This window comes from Pristiophorus japonicus, chromosome 1 (assembly GCF_044704955.1).
Source record: "Pristiophorus japonicus isolate sPriJap1 chromosome 1, sPriJap1.hap1, whole genome shotgun sequence".
Classification (NCBI taxonomy): Eukaryota; Metazoa; Chordata; class Chondrichthyes; family Pristiophoridae; genus Pristiophorus; species Pristiophorus japonicus.
In genome coordinates, this window is record NC_091977.1 from 481,889,425 (window position 1) to 481,909,401 (window position 19,977).

The 19,977-nt window shown below is 43.7% G+C and overlaps 1 protein-coding gene across 1 annotated transcript in view; it reads left to right on the forward strand.

Moving 5' to 3' along the window:
* Positions 1-19,977, forward strand: part of LOC139276891 (unconventional myosin-Id-like) — a 168,311-nt gene that overhangs the window by 62,646 nt on the left and 85,688 nt on the right. Inside the window, exons 8-14 of the mRNA XM_070894890.1 lie at positions 781-987; positions 5,464-5,609; positions 8,106-8,220; positions 9,283-9,453; positions 11,600-11,670; positions 15,579-15,653; positions 18,846-18,978. Coding sequence (XP_070750991.1) covers positions 781-987; positions 5,464-5,609; positions 8,106-8,220; positions 9,283-9,453; positions 11,600-11,670; positions 15,579-15,653; positions 18,846-18,978 — 918 coding nt within the window. The remainder of the gene's footprint in view (positions 1-780; positions 988-5,463; positions 5,610-8,105; positions 8,221-9,282; positions 9,454-11,599; positions 11,671-15,578; positions 15,654-18,845; positions 18,979-19,977) is intronic.

A 19,977-nucleotide genomic window follows, 5' to 3' on the forward strand; every position in this document is an offset into this window, starting at 1 on the left:
GTTGTCAAACTGACAGGATACTCTCTTCCTCTCTGGAAGATGTGCTTTTTCAGATAATTACTAATTATGATGTGCTCACTGTACTGAACTATATTTCATTCTGTGGTCAGTATATAGTCTATAGATTCATCTGCTGGTCATGCTGCATCCATTACTTACAGTGAATATTGTGTATTCCATTGTTCCATGGTGTACACCTGCTTTTTATGATACAAATGACATGGCTCTTGCCAGCTGGGTGCCGTTTAAGGGGGTAATAACCTAGTCCATGATTCCTCAATATATATGCATTGTTTATAGGTATTACTAGCCTGTCCCAGAATTCTTCAGTGTGCACTTAGTGTTCATGGGTACAAATTTACCTGCTCGGTGAGGGAATGAACAACCAATCCCATTACTCCTCAGTATATATATGCTGTTCATGGATATGACTCTTGCATCCCATGATTCCTCAGTGTGTACCTACAGTTCATGTTTATGTGGCATATCCCATGATTCCTCTGTGTGCACACATTGTCAATGTACAAAAAGAACATATTCCATATGTAATATCTGTAAGCTTGTAATGTTTGTAGCTCCACACTGTGGATGTGGACATATTGTGTACTGCAAGTGCAGGGTTAATAATAAACAGCCCAGGCAGATTTCTGGAGACTTCCAAGAGAGCTGCCTGCCATGTTAGGAAGCTGTATGTGCTGTGCTTTGTGACTATATCACACCATGGTTCCCTAGTGTGTCCTCGTTGCATTTGTTGATTCCTGCCTGTGTTTTCTTTCACAGGGGAACCTAATGTTTATCACAGAGAGTGATGCTGCCTCAATCAGCAATGGTTATCTGGTCTCACACATCGCAGAGATCACCATGACGGAACCAGACACTCTGAGGAAGACTCTTCTCCAACGTACCGTAGCTACAGGAGGGGGTGAAGTGATTGAAAAGGGTCACACGGTACAGGAAGCTACATACGGCAGAGACGCCTTTGCTAAGGTAAAGGAATGCCCTAACGAGACCGGGGGCTTCTTTCATTCGGATGTTGTCAGAGCCCTTACCTACGCCACATATCCCCCTAAAAGTTAAATTGTCAGCCTTGACTCAATGGTAGCACTCTCACCTCTGAGTCAGAAGGCTGTGGGTTCCACTCCAGTTCTGAGGGAGTGCTGCACTGTCAGGGTATTTTAAAATCTCAGTCTGACTGACTACTTTCTTCAACATAGTTTTAACCGTTCTACCAGGCCTGACACTTGCGGGTGCTTTGGATGTGGAATTTCTGTTCTATCCCTAACATAGCACACATTTCTTTCATGATCTGGTCCACAAATCACGCTCGATTATCACTGTCGGTCACCTAAATCTCCCCAACTTGAAATAATTGGTTCCATAATCACTTCGAGCTGATACTTACAAAACAAATACAGCATCAGGTCTTTACATGCAGCACTTTAATGCGGCAAATAGAAGGGGCTAATTACTCGTTCACTGTGCAAAACCTTGGGATTGTGGAGGAATCAGCCAGCGCAACAGTTTCAGACATGCTGCAAAGTCAATTACAAAAAAGTGCTTTGAAAAAGTTCAAACTGTAACTTTGTAATTCTCCAAAGTTGCTTTTACTATTATTTAAAACTCTTGATGCATTTTAGTGGTGGCATAATGTAAATTGCAGTCAAAATAAATCCATTCCACTAGTCTTAAATTTAAAAAGTATAAAGCCAAGCACTTTTATGAAAGCACCAAATGTTTTCCTTAAATCTCTCAATTCCTGGAGGCACAAGCTTAAATGGAAATGAACATACTTTGTATAACCACATTCACTTTCCCATAACAACCCCTGCAGGGGCCAGATTTTCGCCAGGTTTGCGACTGGATTGTCGCCGCGATTTGACCCTCAGCGGCGAAAACCCACTCGGCGGGATCCTCGGGTACCTCTTTGCGGCGGCACTTCCAAGTACCATTGGGGAGAGGTGCGCGACGTGCAACGAGACAGATTACATTTGTGTCATATTTTCATCACTCTTCCGACCCGTACGCCGCGCCCAGAATACCGACAGGTTAAACCTGTCGGTGCAGTCCTGCCAACAGCGCTAAATATGAAAACCTGCAAAAAAGGTAAGTTAAAGTTTTATTTTAAAATTATTTTTCAGCGATTTTGTAGCTAAGGGTTTTGTGAATGTTTTTTGAATGTTTTTTTGAATTTTATTTTTTAAATTTTTTCCCCCCGCTCCCAAGGCCTCGCCCGCAGCGTTCTCGGCCCCAGACTAAAGTTGCCGAAATTCACGGATTGCGTTGCGAATCGTCGTAAAGGCCGAAAGTTCGGTCTAAAAATGATAAAGCAACGAAAACGGTAATTTTGGCGTAAAACTACCGTTTTCGCTGAAAACTGAAAATCTAGCACCCCAGGTACCTTTATCACACTCAATCCTTTACTCTCATCCACCTTAAAATATTCATACTTTGTTATGAGTTGAGTAACTCAAAAGTGCTAAATTTTATGTGATAATCCCAAGTCGCATGCCCAAGAAATATCAACATAGTTAAAATAATTGTCTGTCTGTAGTGGCCATCCACAGAAAACCAGTATCTATCATTTGCTAATGTGATGAGACACTCGCTCTGTTAACATCAGTTTTCAGATCCAACAATAGAAGAACACAATCTCATAAAAATAACGCATATTTGTATATATATGTGGAGAAAACAATTGACAAACTTAAGACAGCATATAATCATAGAAAATACAATGTTCAAATGCTTATATGAATTCCTAAAAGCTACAACAGGGACGACAGAGGGTTAAACTGCTTTTCGATCTGTGAGACACTGCAGCATGAAACAGCAGAAAATAGGACACACATTAGTCTCTTACTTCAATCCTGTTTTCTCACAACAATTTTAATTTCTGATGTTTTCTGTGAGATTTGAATTTCTTTCTCTTCCTAAATTTGTTCTTACTCTTTGCATATTTAACAAAGGAATTTTTGCATAACTACTTTACAACCTCTGTTTGCTGCAAAAGGGCAAATGCAAACTCCTCAGCCTCCAGCACAGTTTCTTGACTTCCTCTTTGTTAAACAATAGTCGGGGTGTAATGGCATAGAGAAGATGAGGAAGGGGTCACTGAGGAACTCGTCGAAAGTCCCAGTAAATTTCTCGTTTGCTAAATCATTACAACAGCCTCTCTCACTCCTGCAGCTCCCAGACCACAACTCCCAGGCCACAACCCCCAGATTATCTTTACACCTCTCACATTGTCCCTTTTCACTCTTAGTTTTCAGACGTACCCTTTAACAGAAACTTCATTCATTTCTGAACAAGCTGCTGTTGCTTGTTGGTTAACAATCTTATCATTAAACTATTGGATTTCCTTCTCCTGTGCTTCTTTTTCTAAGTGTTTTTGCTCATTTTCTTTTTCTTTTAACTCGTTCATGAAACATTTAATTCTGTGCAACCAGTGCTTTTGCCACAATAAACATGTCGTGTATTACAGCAGTCTCAGTCCTGACCTTCTGAGAGACATCTTTAGACCACTTACACTCTTTCTTAATACCTTTATTTGTGTTGGAATAGGCCAGGTATCACATGGTGAGAATATCCTAGGTATCACGTGGTGAGAACAGGCTGGGTATCACGTAGAATCATAGAAATTTACAGCATGGAAGGAGGCCTTTTCGGCCCATCGTGTTCGTGCCGGTCGACAAAGTGCTATCCAGCTTAATCCCATTTTCCAGCTCTTGGTCCATAGTCCTATAGGTTATGGCACTTCCAGTGCATAACCAGGTACTTCTTAAATGTGGTGAGGGTTTCTGCCTCTACCACCCATTCCGGCAGTGAGTTCCAGACTCCCACCACCCTCTGGGTGAAATAAATTCCCCTCAAATCCCCTTTAAACCTCCTACCAATTACTTTAAATCCTGGTTGTTGTCCCCTCTGCTAAGGGAACTAGGTCCTTCCTATCCACCCTATCTAGGCCCCTCATAATTTTATACACCTTAATAAGGTCTCCCCTCAGCTTCATCTGTTCCAAAGAAAACAAACCCAGCCTATCCAATCTTTCATCATAGCTAAAATTCTCCAGTCCAGGCAACATCCTCATAAATCTCCTCTGAACTCTCTCTAGTGCAATCACATCTTTCCTGTAATGTGGTGACCAGAACTACACGCAGTACTCTAGCTGCGGCCTAACTAGTGTTTTATACAGTTCATGCATAGCCTCACTGCTCTTATATTCTATACCTCGGCTAATAATGGCAAGTATTCCGTATACCTTCTTAACCACCTTATCTATCTGGTCTGCTACCTTCAGGGATCTGTGGCCATGCACTCCAAGGTTCCCTTTGTTCTTCTATACTTCTCAGTGTTCTACCATTTATTGTTTATTCTCTTGCCTTGTTAGCCCTCCCTAAATACATTACCTCACACGTCTCTGGATTGAATTCCATTTGCCACTGTTCTGCCCACCTGACCAGTTCATTGATATCTTCCTGCAGTCTATAGCTTTCTTCTTCATTATCAAACACACGGCCAATTTTTGTATCATCTGCAAACTTTTTAAATATACCCTCTACATTCAAGTCTATTTAATTGATATATATCACAAAAAGCAAAGGACCTAGTACTGAACCCTGAGGAACCCTACTAGAAACAGCCTTCCAGACACAAAAACACCAATCAACCATTACCTTTTGCTTCCTGCCTCTGAGACAATTTTGGATCTAACTTGCCACTTTGCCTTGGTTCTCATGGGCTTTTACTTTCATGACCAATCTGCCATGTGGGACCTTATCAAAAACCTTTGCCTAATCCAAATAGACTACATCAAACACACTACCCTCATCGACCCTCCTCGTTACCGCCTCAAAAAATTAAATCAAGTTAGTCAGACACGACCTTCCCTTAACAAATCCGTGCTGACTGTCCTTGATTAATTTGTGTCTTTCCAAATGAGAATGATGCCTGTAATTATTTGGTCTATCCATTTCTCCCTTTTTAAACAACGGTACAACGTTAATAGTCCAACATTAGCAGTCCTCCAGTCCTCCGGCACCACATGGACAAAGCCTCGGCTAGTTCTTCCCTTGCTTCCCTTAACAGCCTGGGATACATTTCATCCAAGTCTGGAGACTTATCCACTTTCAAAGATGCTAAACCCCTTAATACTTCCTCTCTCACTATGTTTATTTCATCTAATATTCCACACTCCTCCTCCCTGGTGAGAACATCAGATGATGAGAATAGGCCACGTAGGTAACACATGGTACGAGACGTGTTGTACCTGACCAGTGCGTCTCACATGGGACAGTATAGCGGAAACTTTACTCTGTATCCAGCCTGTATTGTACTCAGGATGGGACAGTATAGAGGGAGATTGTGTTTGTATCGAAGCCATTTAATGTGAAAGAAATAAGAAGCAGTGTTTCCTCTCTGAAGTAAACAAATGCTGCTCTGTCTCCACCTTCCTCCCCTTCACAGGCCATTTATGAACGGCTGTTTTGTTGGATTGTGAACCGGATCAATGAAGTCATCGCAGTAAATGGTTATGACCCGCGCATTCATGGCAAGAATACTGTAATTGGAGTGCTGGATATCTATGGATTTGAGATCTTTGACAACAACAGGTACAACGCACAGTGACTTTACATGCGAATACATAGGCATTGCAGCAGATTCTTATAACTTTCAAGGGTAAAGCAAACCCTATTGGTGCTGATTCTACGATCGGACACTCACAGCGATTGCTAATCGAGGAATTCTGGGGCCGAAATTCACCCCCGCCGGAAACGGGTCGCACCTACTACTTTTTCTGTGTTTTCACCGCCGCGGTGAATGCAGTGGCCTCTTGCGCGAAATTCAGCTCTTTTTTATCGAGCAGGGTGGAAGTTGGTCATAATGGGGGCAGAAGTGGGGGCAGGAGCGGAGTCTCCGTCATAAGAGGAGCGGAAGTAGGGGCAGGCAGAGTGACTGGCGCTGTCAGTCATCAGCGTAGCACTAATGACATCATCACGTTGGCGTGCCACCACATCTCTCCTATTCACTTAAAGAGGAGAGCCATTGTGAGCTCTGCGACTATCTTAGTTAGGTCCACTGGGCCACCAGGGAGGGATTCGGCTGGGCCAGTGGCCTGGCACCCTAACCCTAACCCTAACCCAAGAGGGGGTGCCAGGCTGCCTGTTGGCGGCCCGGACGAACCCGGCGGCATAATTGTCGGGCCGACCTGGCAGACGAACGACAAAAAAAATAAGATAGCGGCCTCGGCAGTGTGCCCTCCTCTTTAATGGCGGCCACACCGCCATTTTGCAGAAACTGCAAACACAGTGCACCGACAGAAAAAACTGTTGGGGGCCCCGCGCGGTGGCCACAAGATTTTTTTTAGGTGAATCTTGCTTGCGGTGCGGGATATCGACAGTGCGCGCTTTGATGGCACACTTAGGAGGCTTTAGCAGCAGTGGGGTGGAAGTGGGGACCACCGGAAAAACCACCGATGAGAATTTCGCGAGCAGCAGCCATTTGATAAAAATTGGCGGCCATTCGATACCGGCGTGTGGCCGTCGCTTTCCGGCAGTAACAAGCCTTATCGGGAGGCTGAATTTCAGCCTCCGGGTCTGGAGACCAGAAAGAACCAGCGAGAATTTTGCTTGAGATCAGGGAGACCAGCAAGAGTCGGGGTTTAGGTCAAGGAGACAAGCCGGAGTCAGGGTTTTGTTCCTGAGTCTAGCAGAGTTCAGGGTTACAGGTCAGGGAGACCAGGGTGAAGGTGGTGGAATCACAGCTTAACACTTGGCTATCGAGGCTAATCATCACATTCTTAAAAAGGAAACATTGGTTTTATCTCACTATTCTGGGAACTTGATGGCATCATCTAAGTGGACCAATCAGAAGCCAAATCCTCCCTGTGTGAAACAAAGTATCAGGAAATGTCATTTATCTGTCGATTTTCATTCTGCACTGATTCCCCTTCCATCATGGTGAATTATGAGGTTCCGTTGTACAATTTCCTTGGATATATTTACTAATCCAATTATAATGATCTTACTCCAAATCTGGTCAGTCACCAGCAATTGTTCCACCTCCAGAACTTTGGTCCCTTGTGCTCAAATCCACCTCCCTCTGATTCCAAAACCCTAACTCACATCTTCATAATTGCAAAAATTGATTTTTCAGATGTTTTCTTTGCTCGTCTTCTATCCTTTACTAACTTTAGTTTCCAAAACATCTATAGGAAATGGCAGACTTATCAAATGAGTAGTTTGTATCCATTTTCACATTGGAGGAAGAGGACAAAATGCCAGCGGTACAAGTCAAGGGAAGGAACTTGGTGGATTTAATATAAGTAAAAAATTGGCAATGGAGAAAATAATGGGGCTTAAGTTAAACACATCTCTAAGACCTGATGGCTTCCACCGCAAGGTATTAAAAGAAATAGGTGACAAAATTTCAGATACAATTGTCATAATTTTTTTAAGTTATCTAGACTCAAGAATTGTGCCTTTGAATTGGAAAATTGCAAATTACTTAGGAAGGGAGGGAGAGAGAAACTAGGAAACTTCAAACTTATCAGTCTAACATTAGTTATGGGGAAGTTACGAGAATTTATCATCAGAGCTAGAGTTTCTGTGCATTTAGACGAGTTGATCCAAGAGTTGTAGGGCTCAGTTAGGTTACAGAGATAGGGTGGGGCGAGGCTATTGAGGGATTTGAATGTAAGGATGAGAATTTTGAAATCAATGTAGGTCAGCGAGCGATGGCTGAATTGGACTTGGTGGGAGTTAGGATAGAGGCAGCAGAGTTTGGATAAGCTCAAGTTGATGGAGAGTGGAAGATAGCAGGCTGGCCAGAAGGGCATTGGAATACTTGTCTGAAGGTAACATAAGTATGGGTGAGGGTTTTAGCAGCAGATGTTCTGAGATGGGGTGGAGACGGGCGATATTATGGAGTTGGATGCAGTGGTCTTGGAAGCTTTGCAGCTCATCACCCATGCCTTCATGTCCCTCTCCTGAAGCTTCCCATCTTTTGCAAGGTGTTGCTGCTCTCAGGTATCAATCTCCATGAGGATAAGATGTATAAATACAAGATATTAAAGGAAGTGCTAATATTTTGGTATGATCTTTCCACAGTTTTGAACAGTTCTGTATAAATTACTGCAACGAGAAGCTTCAACAGCTCTTCATTGAGCTGATCCTGAGGCAGGAGCAAGCAGAGTACCAGAGGGAGGGCATCGAGTGGCAATATGTAAGTCACTGCAGAATGGGGAGCGATTTATCTGTACAATGCAAAGCTGAGAAGATTAAATGTGGACCTGATGGAGGTCTTCAAGTTTATGAACGTCTATGATGGGGTAAATAGGAAAGAAAAGGTTGGTGTTCTCCCATCGATCCCCGCCCGACCTCCACTCCCCCCACGCCCAGTTTCCAGTCTGCACAGCAGTGTCCCGAAGGATGCCTTAGACGTGACATCCCCCAACAATGTTGCAACAACACAATAGGGGGTTGGGGAGTTTGATGGTCTCAAAGATGGGGAGTATGGCATCTTATCACCCAGAATAAGGCCCTCTCCCTTCACTAAGCTGTTACAGTCACTTCCAAAGCCCTCTTGCTACCTCCCTATGGCAAAAGCTGAGTTATGTGAGGTGAACCCACCACCAACCCCTGCCCCAATGCCCCCACCACCATTGACATACAAGCAGGAGTGGTGGAGGAGTGACAGGGAAAGAAATCCAAGTCAGGGCTGTGAGCTGGCAGTAGGCCTCATTGTCCACATTTTCTGCTCCAATCCTACCAAAATTGGGCAGGGTCACCTGAGGAGAATTCCAGCTGGTGAATCATCATGACGGTAATGAGAGATCATAAATTTAGAATAAATCTTCTCTTATAGTCTCCCAAAGGCTTTCCTAAAGATCATATGCATTTTATCCACCGTATTTCCCCGAGGTGGGTGGGGTGGCTTGACCCATCCACCTCCACGGAGGTGTGTGGGGGACCTGACCCATCCACCTCCATGGCACGAACCTGGTATTGCAGTACTTCCAGGAACGGTGCAGTGGCTCTAGGCCTTTTGGCTAAGAGCATTGGCGCAGAGTGATCCTTGGCGTGTGCAAGGTGACCTCTGGCGTTTGTGATTTGACAAAGAATTGGAACGATTGGCTACGAATTAAAAAAAAAAAAAAAAAAAATTCTCCCCTTCTACCATGTGGGCTTAGCTCCATGGATTGGCATTCCCCAAGTGTCCCAAGGATGGAGTGGTATGTGCTTGACTGCTGATAGCTGCTTTCCTTTCTGCCTTTTCATCGCCCAGATTGACTACTTCAACAATCAAATCATTGTGGATTTGGTCGAACTGCCACACAAAGGAATCATCGCTATCCTGGATGAGGCCTGTAATAATGTCGGGAAGGTGACAGACACCATACTGGTGGACACCATGAACTCCAAGCTGGGCAAACATGCCCACTACACCAGCAGAAAGGTAGGGCAAAACCAGAAGCCGGGAACAGCAAGAGCTTGGGAAATATATAACAAGGACAGGTGCAGCTCATAGGCAACGACACATTCAAGCCCCAAATCATCAAGGCAAGAGGAGACTTGTGGCGGGCCCGGTAATGCCAATAATGACGGTCTCTGCCCCATTATACCTATCACTGAGATTTCCTGTGGGTAGATTGGGTACACAGCTATTGTGTCGCTCCCCCTCACAGGCTGAAGTCAGAAGCGGAGACAGGACTGGTGGGATAGCCACTTCACCTCCGGTTCCTCCTACTGTGTGATGTATCTCAGAAGGGGCTCACAAGAGCATCTCAGGCCAGTACAATGGCTTGTACATCTATATTAGCTATACAGAGTAGTAGTAATGGCCTGAAACACTCAACAACAACAAATGCCCCCATGAAAGACAAGAGTCAAGGTTGGGAATCAGTTTTCTCATAAAGAGGCTCTGCCCCTGCCCTACCAGCAGCACATGGGTGCCCGCTAACAATATACCTGAAATCTGACAGAGTTAAACATTGTTGGAATGAGCATTTTGCTGATGGAATGGCACTGCACATTCTTGGGATTACAATCTAAACCCATGGTGCCTCTGACCAATGAGAAGCAACATATGGCTATACCAAACTCTCAATAGGTATGTGAATTGTAGCTCAGACTGAATCAGGCAGTACAAAACCATGGTACCCTCTTCATCCCAGAGATGAGCTGCAAAAACCCACTCCGCAACCACCTCCAACACCGTTCACTCCCCACTGTACATCACCTACATTACTGCCAAAATCCATATCCTCAGTTTTCTCACTTCTGGGCTTGATTTCTCCAATAGAAAGAAAGAACTTGCATTTAGTTCGTGTCTTTCATGACATCAGGACAAAGCTGACATGCCTGCCCTATCAGGTGGATGTAAAAGATCTCGTGGCAGTACTTTGAAGAAGAACATGGGACATCTCCCTGGTGACCTGGTCAATATTTATCCCTCAACCAACATCACAAAAAAATAGATGATCTAGTCATTATCACTTTGCTGTTTTTGGGACCTTGCTGTGCGCAAGATGGCTGCTGCGTTTCCTACATTACAACAGTGTCTACACTTCAAAAAGTACTTAATTTGCTGCAAAATGCTTTAGGATATCCTGAGGTTGTAAAAGGTGCTATATAAATGCAAGTTCTTTCTTTCTTTACCTGTTCCTGGTTTCATACTTGAGGCCAGAAACTCACTGGATATGCCATTCCCTGACCAATAAGCTGACTAGGGCATTTATTACCAGGCCTATTCCCATATGGAGTTATGCAGTAGCGATGGAGACTGACTTGCTTGCTGATTTTGCCTCCCTGAAGACTAGCAATTGTAATCCATTCAGTATCTTTCCCCAGGACTTGAACTCGCAGCACAGGCGATGGTCGAAGGTGCAAAATACCATCTTGTCACTCCCCAGTGTTGGCCCATTAATTGGCTACACTACTAAGCACAACAAGTGGAGCATAACCACACCATGCACTGATGCCAACCCAAAGAAGAGTTCTGATTGCTGCTGTGTTACGATTGCGATGAACCAGCAGCCCTCTCTGAAGTAGCCAGTATTGGCAGGATTTCCTTTATTATCAGAATGAGGGCATCACTGGCAAGGCTGGCATTATTGCCCATCCATTGTTCTCTTAGTAAAGATAATAGTTGGCTTTCTCTTGAACCGCTGTAGTCCGTGAAGTATAAGTGGTCCCACAGTAGGGAGTTCCAGGATTTTGACCTAGGAAAGATGATGGTGTGTGACTTGAGGTGGGGTGAGGTAAAAAGAGATATTCAACCGTAGGAAGAATCACAGACAACCTCAATATTGTTGTCATCGTACAGCCATTGATGAGCACTTCAGCAGCAGCCACTGGGATAGCGATCAGGAGCAGGAACCGTAGTCAATCTTTCCATTCCCTAATCCAAGGATACTGAGTTTCAACTGTAACATGCCAACTGATGATCCAACTGAGATCAGCTAATTCCGCACAGGCCAGAACTGAAACCTGAGACCTCCTCCCATGGAAGGCACAGCTCACATTGGGTGGTGGGTTGCCCACTGAGTCATCTCACAGCCCCTAAAAACTTCTAACTTTTAATGTGTTTGTTTTATCTACAGCTATGTCCGACTGAAAAGAATATGGAGTTCAACAAACACTTCAGGATAAAGCATTATGCCGGACAAGTCACGTAGGTCCCCTCCTTCTATCTTTAAAAATATTTGGGGGCAAGCTCACGAGATGGATAGGACGTCTTTAATGGCAAATGGAATGCTTTTTTGCACCTCATGTTAGCACCAAACGCTCACAGATCAGGCACAGCACAGGTTAGATACAGAGTAAAGTTCCCTCTACACTCTCCCATCAAACGCTACCAGATCAGTCATAGCATGAGTTAGATACAGAGTAACGCTCCCTCTACACTGTCCATCAAACACTCCCAATCCATGTACATCACGGGTTAGATACGGAGTAAAGCTCCCTCTACACTGCTCCATCAAACACTCTCAGGGCAGGTACAGCAAAGGTTAGATCATCATCATATTGATCATCATAGGCAGTCCAATGAAACTTGGATGACTTGCTTCCACGCCAAAAAAGGATAAGTTCACAGGTGTTCCAATGAAGGACCTAAAATTCCAGGTCCTGAGCTGCATCCTGAAGGGTGGAAGATGCCTGTGTGTGGATTTTGTTAACGTATGGTGGTTGTTCCACTTCACACGGGCTTGACAGAGCTAGGTCTTGGTCCAGTGGCAAGGATTACCCAAGACGACTGGAGACCTGCTCTGCTGCACGGACCTAGTGCACACACATAGAGCGTCCAGGTCGGTGATTGGAGGCTGGGCAGATACAGATTAAAGCTCCCTCTACACTGCTCCATCAAACACTCTCAGGGCAGGTACAGCAAAGGTTAGATCATCATCATATTGATCATCATAGGCAGTCCAATGAAACTTGGATGACTTGCTTCCACGCCAAAAAAGGATAAGTTCACAGGTGTTCCAATGAAGGACCTAAAATTCCAGGTCCTGAGCTGCATCCTGAAGGGTGGAAGATGCCTGTGTGTGGATTTTTTTAACGTATGGTGGTTGTTCCACTTCACACGGGCTTGACAGAGCTAGGTCTTGGTCCAGTGGCAAGGATTACCCAAGACGACTGGAGACCTGCTCTGCTGCACGGACCTAGTGCACACACATAGAGCGTCCAGGTCGGTGATTGGAGGCTGGGCAGATACAGAGTAAAGCTCCCTCTACACTGCTCCATCAAACACTCTCAGGGCAGGTACAACACGGGTTAGGTACAGATTAAAGCTCCCTCTACACTGCTCCATCAAACACTCTCAGGGCAGGTACAACACGGGTTAGGTACAGGTTAAAGCTCTCTCTACACTGCTCCATCAAACACTCGCAGGGCAGGTACAACATAGGTTAGGTACAGAGTAAAGCTCCCACTACACTGCTCCATCGAAGAATCACAGAAATGACAGTACAAAGCAGTCTTTTTGGCCTATTGCACCTGTGTCAGTGCTAGTTTTTCAGCTGGAGCTGACACACTCAAATCCCATTTCTCTGCTGTTTTCCATTATCCTTTTACATTCTTCCTTTTCAAATACTGATTCACCACCCCTTTAATCACCACTTGCTGATTTGTCTCATCCTCCCACCTACTTTTGTCTACTCTTGGGTGTGTCCTGCACTTTGGGAATTAATCTCTCACTCAAGTATCTCCGAAATTGGAGGAAATAAGCTGATGGGTCCAATGAGCATTTCTCATTTCACGCTGTCTCATTACATGTTAGGTTTTGTAAGAGCATAAGAAAAGGAATAAATGAAGTGATCTGGTCGGTGCAAATGGTTCTGCTGCAGTCCATGCATCACCTTGGATTCCACTTACTGTCCCCAGAATTGTATAGTGTCTTTCTCACCCCCCGTATTTGAAAGTAACTTATTTTATGTGAAACGCTTTGGAACATTTCTTAGAGATGTCATAATGTGTAATATGCTTGGGAGGAAAAGATGACTTTGGACCATTGGGCTTTTTCTCGAGTTATTTCTGGATCTGTTGCAGACTAATTGATTAGATATTGATTGCTATGATTAGTCAACAACTCCATTATCATTGTATCATGCAACTACCAGGATGGTAGAAGTCGAATTAGATGGACCTTATTCTTTTTTTGTCTAGAAATTACAATGTTCCAAATGTCTTTCTCTGTTGAAACTCTGTTGAAAGCATCACACGTTGAAAGTCTGTGTCACACTTTGCATCTGATTGGTTCAAAGGTCATATTCCTAAAACAACAGCAAATCACAATTCAACGGCGAGAACTGACCAATCAACAATAAGCAGCTTTAAAAAGTATATAGCAAAAATAGAGAAAGAAAGCCAGTCATTCCTATTTGTTTCTTATGACCATGATAACCTGGCCGCTTTCCAAGGGAAGGAGCAGGGGATTTCTAATCAACTATCAGTCTGCAGACAAATGTCCTGCAGAGATAGCAATTAGCTTCCAATTGGCCTCTGGATATCTCTATTAAAAGGCACAGGTTAGTAACATGAAGCTCCACCTCAGTAGCAGAATACTAGATTGCATGTCACATGATATAACGTTCTGGTTGTTATAAAACAGCAAATCTTCCAACTTACCACGAGCATTGCCAGGTGAGATCTGCTGGTTAGCAAACATCAACCTCCAACAATACCTCAACTGAAATGTCCAGCTTTTGTCAAAATAAAATGTTAAAATACTTCACATAGGCGCATTCAGTCCCTGCAGCTGACTGCCAGATTGTCTTCCCTTTGATCCCCAAACTATTTTGTTATAAGTTCTTTATTTCAATTGACGAGATGAATCACTTTTATTTGACACAATCATCATAGGCGGTCCTTCGAACGAGGATGACTTGCTTCCACAAGAGTTTACAAATGTTTCAATGAAGGACCCGATGTTCCAGTCCTGAACTCCAATTGAGGGGGTGGAAGATGCCTGTGCATGGATTTTTTTAATGTGTGGTGACCGTTGCACATCAGCCACCACACGGGCTTGACAGAGCTAGGCCTTTATTCAGTGGCAAAGGTTGAACCAGGACGACTGGAGACCTGCTCTGCTGTACGGACCTAGTGCGCACACATATCGCAGTGTGGGCTGGCTCGTGCTGCCCCTGGGCCCTCGGATCTTCTGGGCTCCGTACCCTCAATCCCCGCACCTTCACCCACAATGTTCCAGGGCCTGGCGCTCCAACTCTATTTATAGCCCCGACCTGCGGTGGTGTTCTCACACACAATAGGAGACATTCAACAACTCCTTCAATAAAACATTGAAAAAATGTTGAGAGTTTGTGCCCATAAGCTTATTTGTTTTCTACCCTCATTACCACTCTCTTCTTCTCTGTCTCCTTCCCTCTCTCTCCGTGCTTGCCACTTCTCTCCCCATCTATTCTCCTTCCCTTCTCTGTACAGGGATGGCATTTGCCTTGACTAGTTCGTGGCTTTGTCTAATTACACAAGTTGCATTGTCCTAATGTCATCCCTGTTTTTGTGTGTCCCTCCTCTCCCTCTGCCCATCTCTCCCACTTTCCATCTTCCCTTCCTATTGCCCATCCCTAGTTGCACTTAGAAGATGGGGAAGGTATTTGATACAACCCAAGTGACTTGCTAGACCACTTCAGAGTAGGACTGGATTCACATAGAGGCCAGACTGGGTAAGGATGGCAAGTTTCCTTCCCTAAAGGACAATAGTGAACCAGTTGGGTTTTTACGACAATCCGACAGCTTCACTTTTTATTTCCAGTTTTTTTTAAACTGAATTTCTGAGGGAACATTATGTTTTTGTGTTTCAGATTTCCAGATTTCCCCCCCTTTGTTAGATATATATTTGTGTGACTAGCCAGGCTCGACCACGATGCCCTCCATGGGCGAAAAGCCTGGCAAAGCATGCCAACTGTCTGGGATTACACTAAAAGAATAGCCACTTGGGTGAGGCTTTGGGGGTGGGAGACGACTGGCACTGATGGATCTGAACCTGACAGCTGTCAGCGTTGATCGGAGAGGAGAAAATAGGGACAGTGAACTAAAGCTGTGTTTTGTGCTTGGGTTCAGGTACTCGGTGGAAAGCTTTATCGACAAGAACAAGGACACACTCTATCAGGACTTCAAACGCCTGATGTACAACAGGTGAGGACAGGACTAGGAGCTCAGTGTCCTGATCACTGCAGCATCTCTTTAGCTTTTATTTATGATCTACAGTACACAGCGGGTAAAAGGGAGCCATTCATTCCTGCCTGGTACTGTATGGCTCATGTGTGTCTCAGTGTCAGCTCCTGCAAATGTTCAGTACATAGTGGGTAAAAAAGAACGATTCACCCCCGTCAGGTACTATGCAGCTTCTGTGTGTCTCAGTGTCAGCTCCTGGACATCTACAGTGCACAGCGGGCAAAAAGAAACAATTTACTCTTCCCAAAAACAGATTAATTGGACTTGTGTTTTGCGGGATCTTGTTTTCAAAGCAGCTGCATGTTTACCTCTGCAACTATAGTCACTGCGTTCAAAGTAATTAATTGTTTGCAAAATAACTTCAGATGTTTCATTACGATGCTTTTGAAAAAGTGATTAGAAAAGGTACATAATAAAATATATAATTAAAAAATGAAACTACTAGTAGTTTCAGGATAACATTGGTAAGTAAAGATCCTAGACTGCAATTAAAATTGAAGAAGAGGTCCTAGAAGGACTACAAAAATAATAATGATGAAAGTACTAAAAGAGAATATGAGAAAATACGAAAAGAGTTTAAGAGCAGGGCAAGGAAGACTAAGAGAGAGTATGAGGAAAAAAAACAAATCAGAGAAGAGGTGAATCCTGAAGTTGTTCAGAGTGAGATGAATGTTATGATGAATAAAGCTGAAATTTTAGATTAAATTGTTACGTTAAAGGAAGATAAAGTGCCAGCCCCTGACGGGAAACAATCTGGTATCCTGAGGGAGGTGAGGGAGAAAATTGCGAGGACCATAAACTATGGGCCAAAAAATTGCGTGCGCGGATGCCTTCGATTGAAAAATGTTTTATGAAAATACCTGGTGGTCCCAGAGGAACGTAGACTTGCGCTCCAAGGCCTAGCTGCACAGTCCAGCGTAGGGGCCCATGTATTCCAGGAGCATATGCGTATCCTGGGATCACATGGGCCTGGACCACCAATCACAATGTAGTATTCTCATTCATAGTATTGGGAGCTCCGAGCTCCCTTATTATCAATGAGAATACCCTTAAATCAAATAAAACACAAACATAAATTTAAAAAACAATTCACTTTTTAAAAATTAATAGAAATTGCAGTAAATTAAATGTTTTAGAGAAACATTTTGAATTAAAAAAAAATCTTTTAATAGTGTTAAAAATAAACTTACCTTCAAAGACAGGGTTTTTAATATAAAAATAAGTAATAACATTTATTTTCTTCTATTAAAACTCTTAAGCTGGTAAGAGTTTGAAGGGCATTCGCTGGGCAAGAGTTGGGCAAATAGCCCAAATCTCCACCTCGAAGGCCCTTCTTCCGGGGATGCGTTGGAACTGTCAAAAGAAATTTTGACAGTTCGCAAGTGCCGGATTTCGGTGTATGCGCATTGAAGGACTATGGGAGCAGGTAAATGTAATTAGAACTATTTGCTTGCGAAAAGGGTAAACACCAACACGGTCTGCTTGGGCCAAGGCCTGTTTCCCTCTTGTAATTTCCATGGATATGTTGGGACCATTCTACCCAATAGGGCCTTGGGTTGTAATAGGGAGCTGAATCAGGAGAATCCCAGCTTCGAGGGGCATTGTGCTACCCCTCCCTGTTCCATAGATGAGCCTGGCTGGTCTGTAAATGATCAACAAAGCCTTGGATTAAAGCGGCCCGGCTTGATTAAGGATTCACATTAGGCCATAGAGGGCTGATTTTGTTCTATCACTAGGCCACCTCGACACTAATATAGGCACCACCATCTCGCTCCCTGAAGGATGTAACACTGTTAAAAAAATGTTATTCCATAGAGTGTCGATCTCAAAATAACCTAATTTTACAAATTTCTTTCAGTTATAGAAGTTATAGTTATGGGGACACGGACAAGCAGTGAACAGCATCCATACATAACCATATAGTTATAAGAAATAGGAGCAAGAGTAGGCCATTTGGCCCCTTGAGCCTGCTCCACCGTTCAATAGATCATGGCTGATCTTCTACCTCAACTCCACCTTCCCTCACTATCCCCATCTCCCTTGATTCTCTTAATATCCAAAAATCTATCGATCTCTGTCTTGAATATACTCAATGCCTGAGCTTTCACAGCCCTCTGGGGTAGAGAATTCCAAAGATTCATCACCCTCTGAGTGAGAAAATCTCTCCTCATCTCGTCCTAAATGGCCGATCCCTTATTCTGAGACTGTGACCCCTGGTTCTAGACTTCCCAACCAGAGGAAACATCCTCCCTGCATCTACCCTGTCAAGCCCCGTAAGGCTTTTGTATGTTTCAATGAGATCACCTCTCATTCTGCTAAACTCTAGAGAATATAGGCCTACTCTAAATCTCTCCTCATAGGCCAAACCCCCATTCCAGGAAACAGTTTGGTGAATCTTCGTTGCACTCCCTCTATGGCAAGTATATCCTTCCTTAGGTAAGAAGACCAACATTATACACAATACTCCCTGGCCTCACCAGGGCCCTATGTAATTTCAGTAAAACATCCTTACTTTTGTACTCAAATCCTCTTGTAATAAAGGCCAACATGCCATTTACTTACTTAATTGCTTGCTGTACCTGCATGTTAACTTTCATGATTCGTGAACAAGGACACCCAGGTCCCTCTGAACACCAACATTTCCCAATCTCTCACCATTTTAAAAATACTCTGCTTTTCTATTTTTTCTACCAAAGTGGATTTAAAAAATTATATATAAATATATGAATAATAATATATTTAAAAAATCAATCACTAGTGTTGGTAAAAATAGATTTCAGCTGAGAGGCCTGTTTTTACTCAAGATGTTATACTTGCAGCATCCGATAGAGGGCGCTGAGACTATAAATATTGCTGGCAAATTCTCAGACTTCAATCCCAAATTGGTAGTTTTGTTTTAAGAGGTTCCAACATTTGAAGCGCGAGAGATGGAAATATTACTCTGACACAGGTAGTGGGCTCTTACCTGCATCATAAGTGATATTACTGGGGTAGGAAGAGCAGCGGGAGCTGTACTCTGTATCTAACTTTACCCGACCTGGAAATTTTTGATCCCAACACTGGATGAGAACGGGAGAAACCCCACATAGCTGGCCTTGATGAGCAAAAAATCTGAAATATAACTCACTGAAATGCATTTTTTTATCTTCCCAGTGTTAACCCCGTGTTGAAGGACATGTGGCCGGAAGGGCAACTGAGTATCACAGAGATCACGAAACGACCTCCGACTGCCGCAACCCTCTTCAGGAGTTCCATGATTGCTCTCATTGTTAACTTGGAATGCAAGGTAAAGGGAGTCTGCCTGAGTCACACATCCAAATGAACTGTTCACCCATTACAGCGACAGTGCAATACAAATCCTCTCCAATGTTCAGACCTCAATTCCTTAATTATTCTCCTCCATCAATTATCTTCTCTCCCCACCACTATGCTGCAGTTCCAGGTTGGGGCTTAGTTCCACCTGGGCTGTTTGCCTGTTACTGAGCCCCAGGAGGGGAGGGCTCATCATGTGTCCTCGGTGGGGGACAGATCACCAGCAGTCATCACCATCCACACACAACCTGGTTGTGATATATCCTATATGACATCATGAACACACACATACAAGGTGGTTCTTACTGGAAACTGACATCAGGTGACATGTCACATGACACTTTTATTCTTATACACCAGTAGTTGCATTACCACAGTAGTCCACTAGGTGGAGCGACGTTTCACTGCTCACATGCATGCACAGCCCATACACACATCAGTCAGTCACAACTCATTCAGATATAGGCGTAGCCCATACATAAGTTTCACTCACGCAACGCATTCACTCATCACACACACACACAACTTATTCACACACTCACATAACTCATTCACACACACACACAATTCATTCACACACACTCACACACAATTCATTCACACACACACAACTCATTCACACACAGACAACACATTCACAAGCACACACAACTCATTCACACTCACAGAACTCATGTCACTCACACACAACTCATTCACACACAGACAACTCATTAACACTCACATAAAACTCAGTCACACAGACAACTAATTCACACTCACACACAAGTCATTCACACACACACACAAATCATTCACACACACACACAATTAATTCACACTCATAACCAACTCTATCACACTCACACACAGTTCATTCACTCACACACAACTCATTCACACACACACAACTCATTCCCACTCACACACAACTAATTCACACTCACACACAACTCATTCACACACACACAACTAATTTACACTCACACGACTA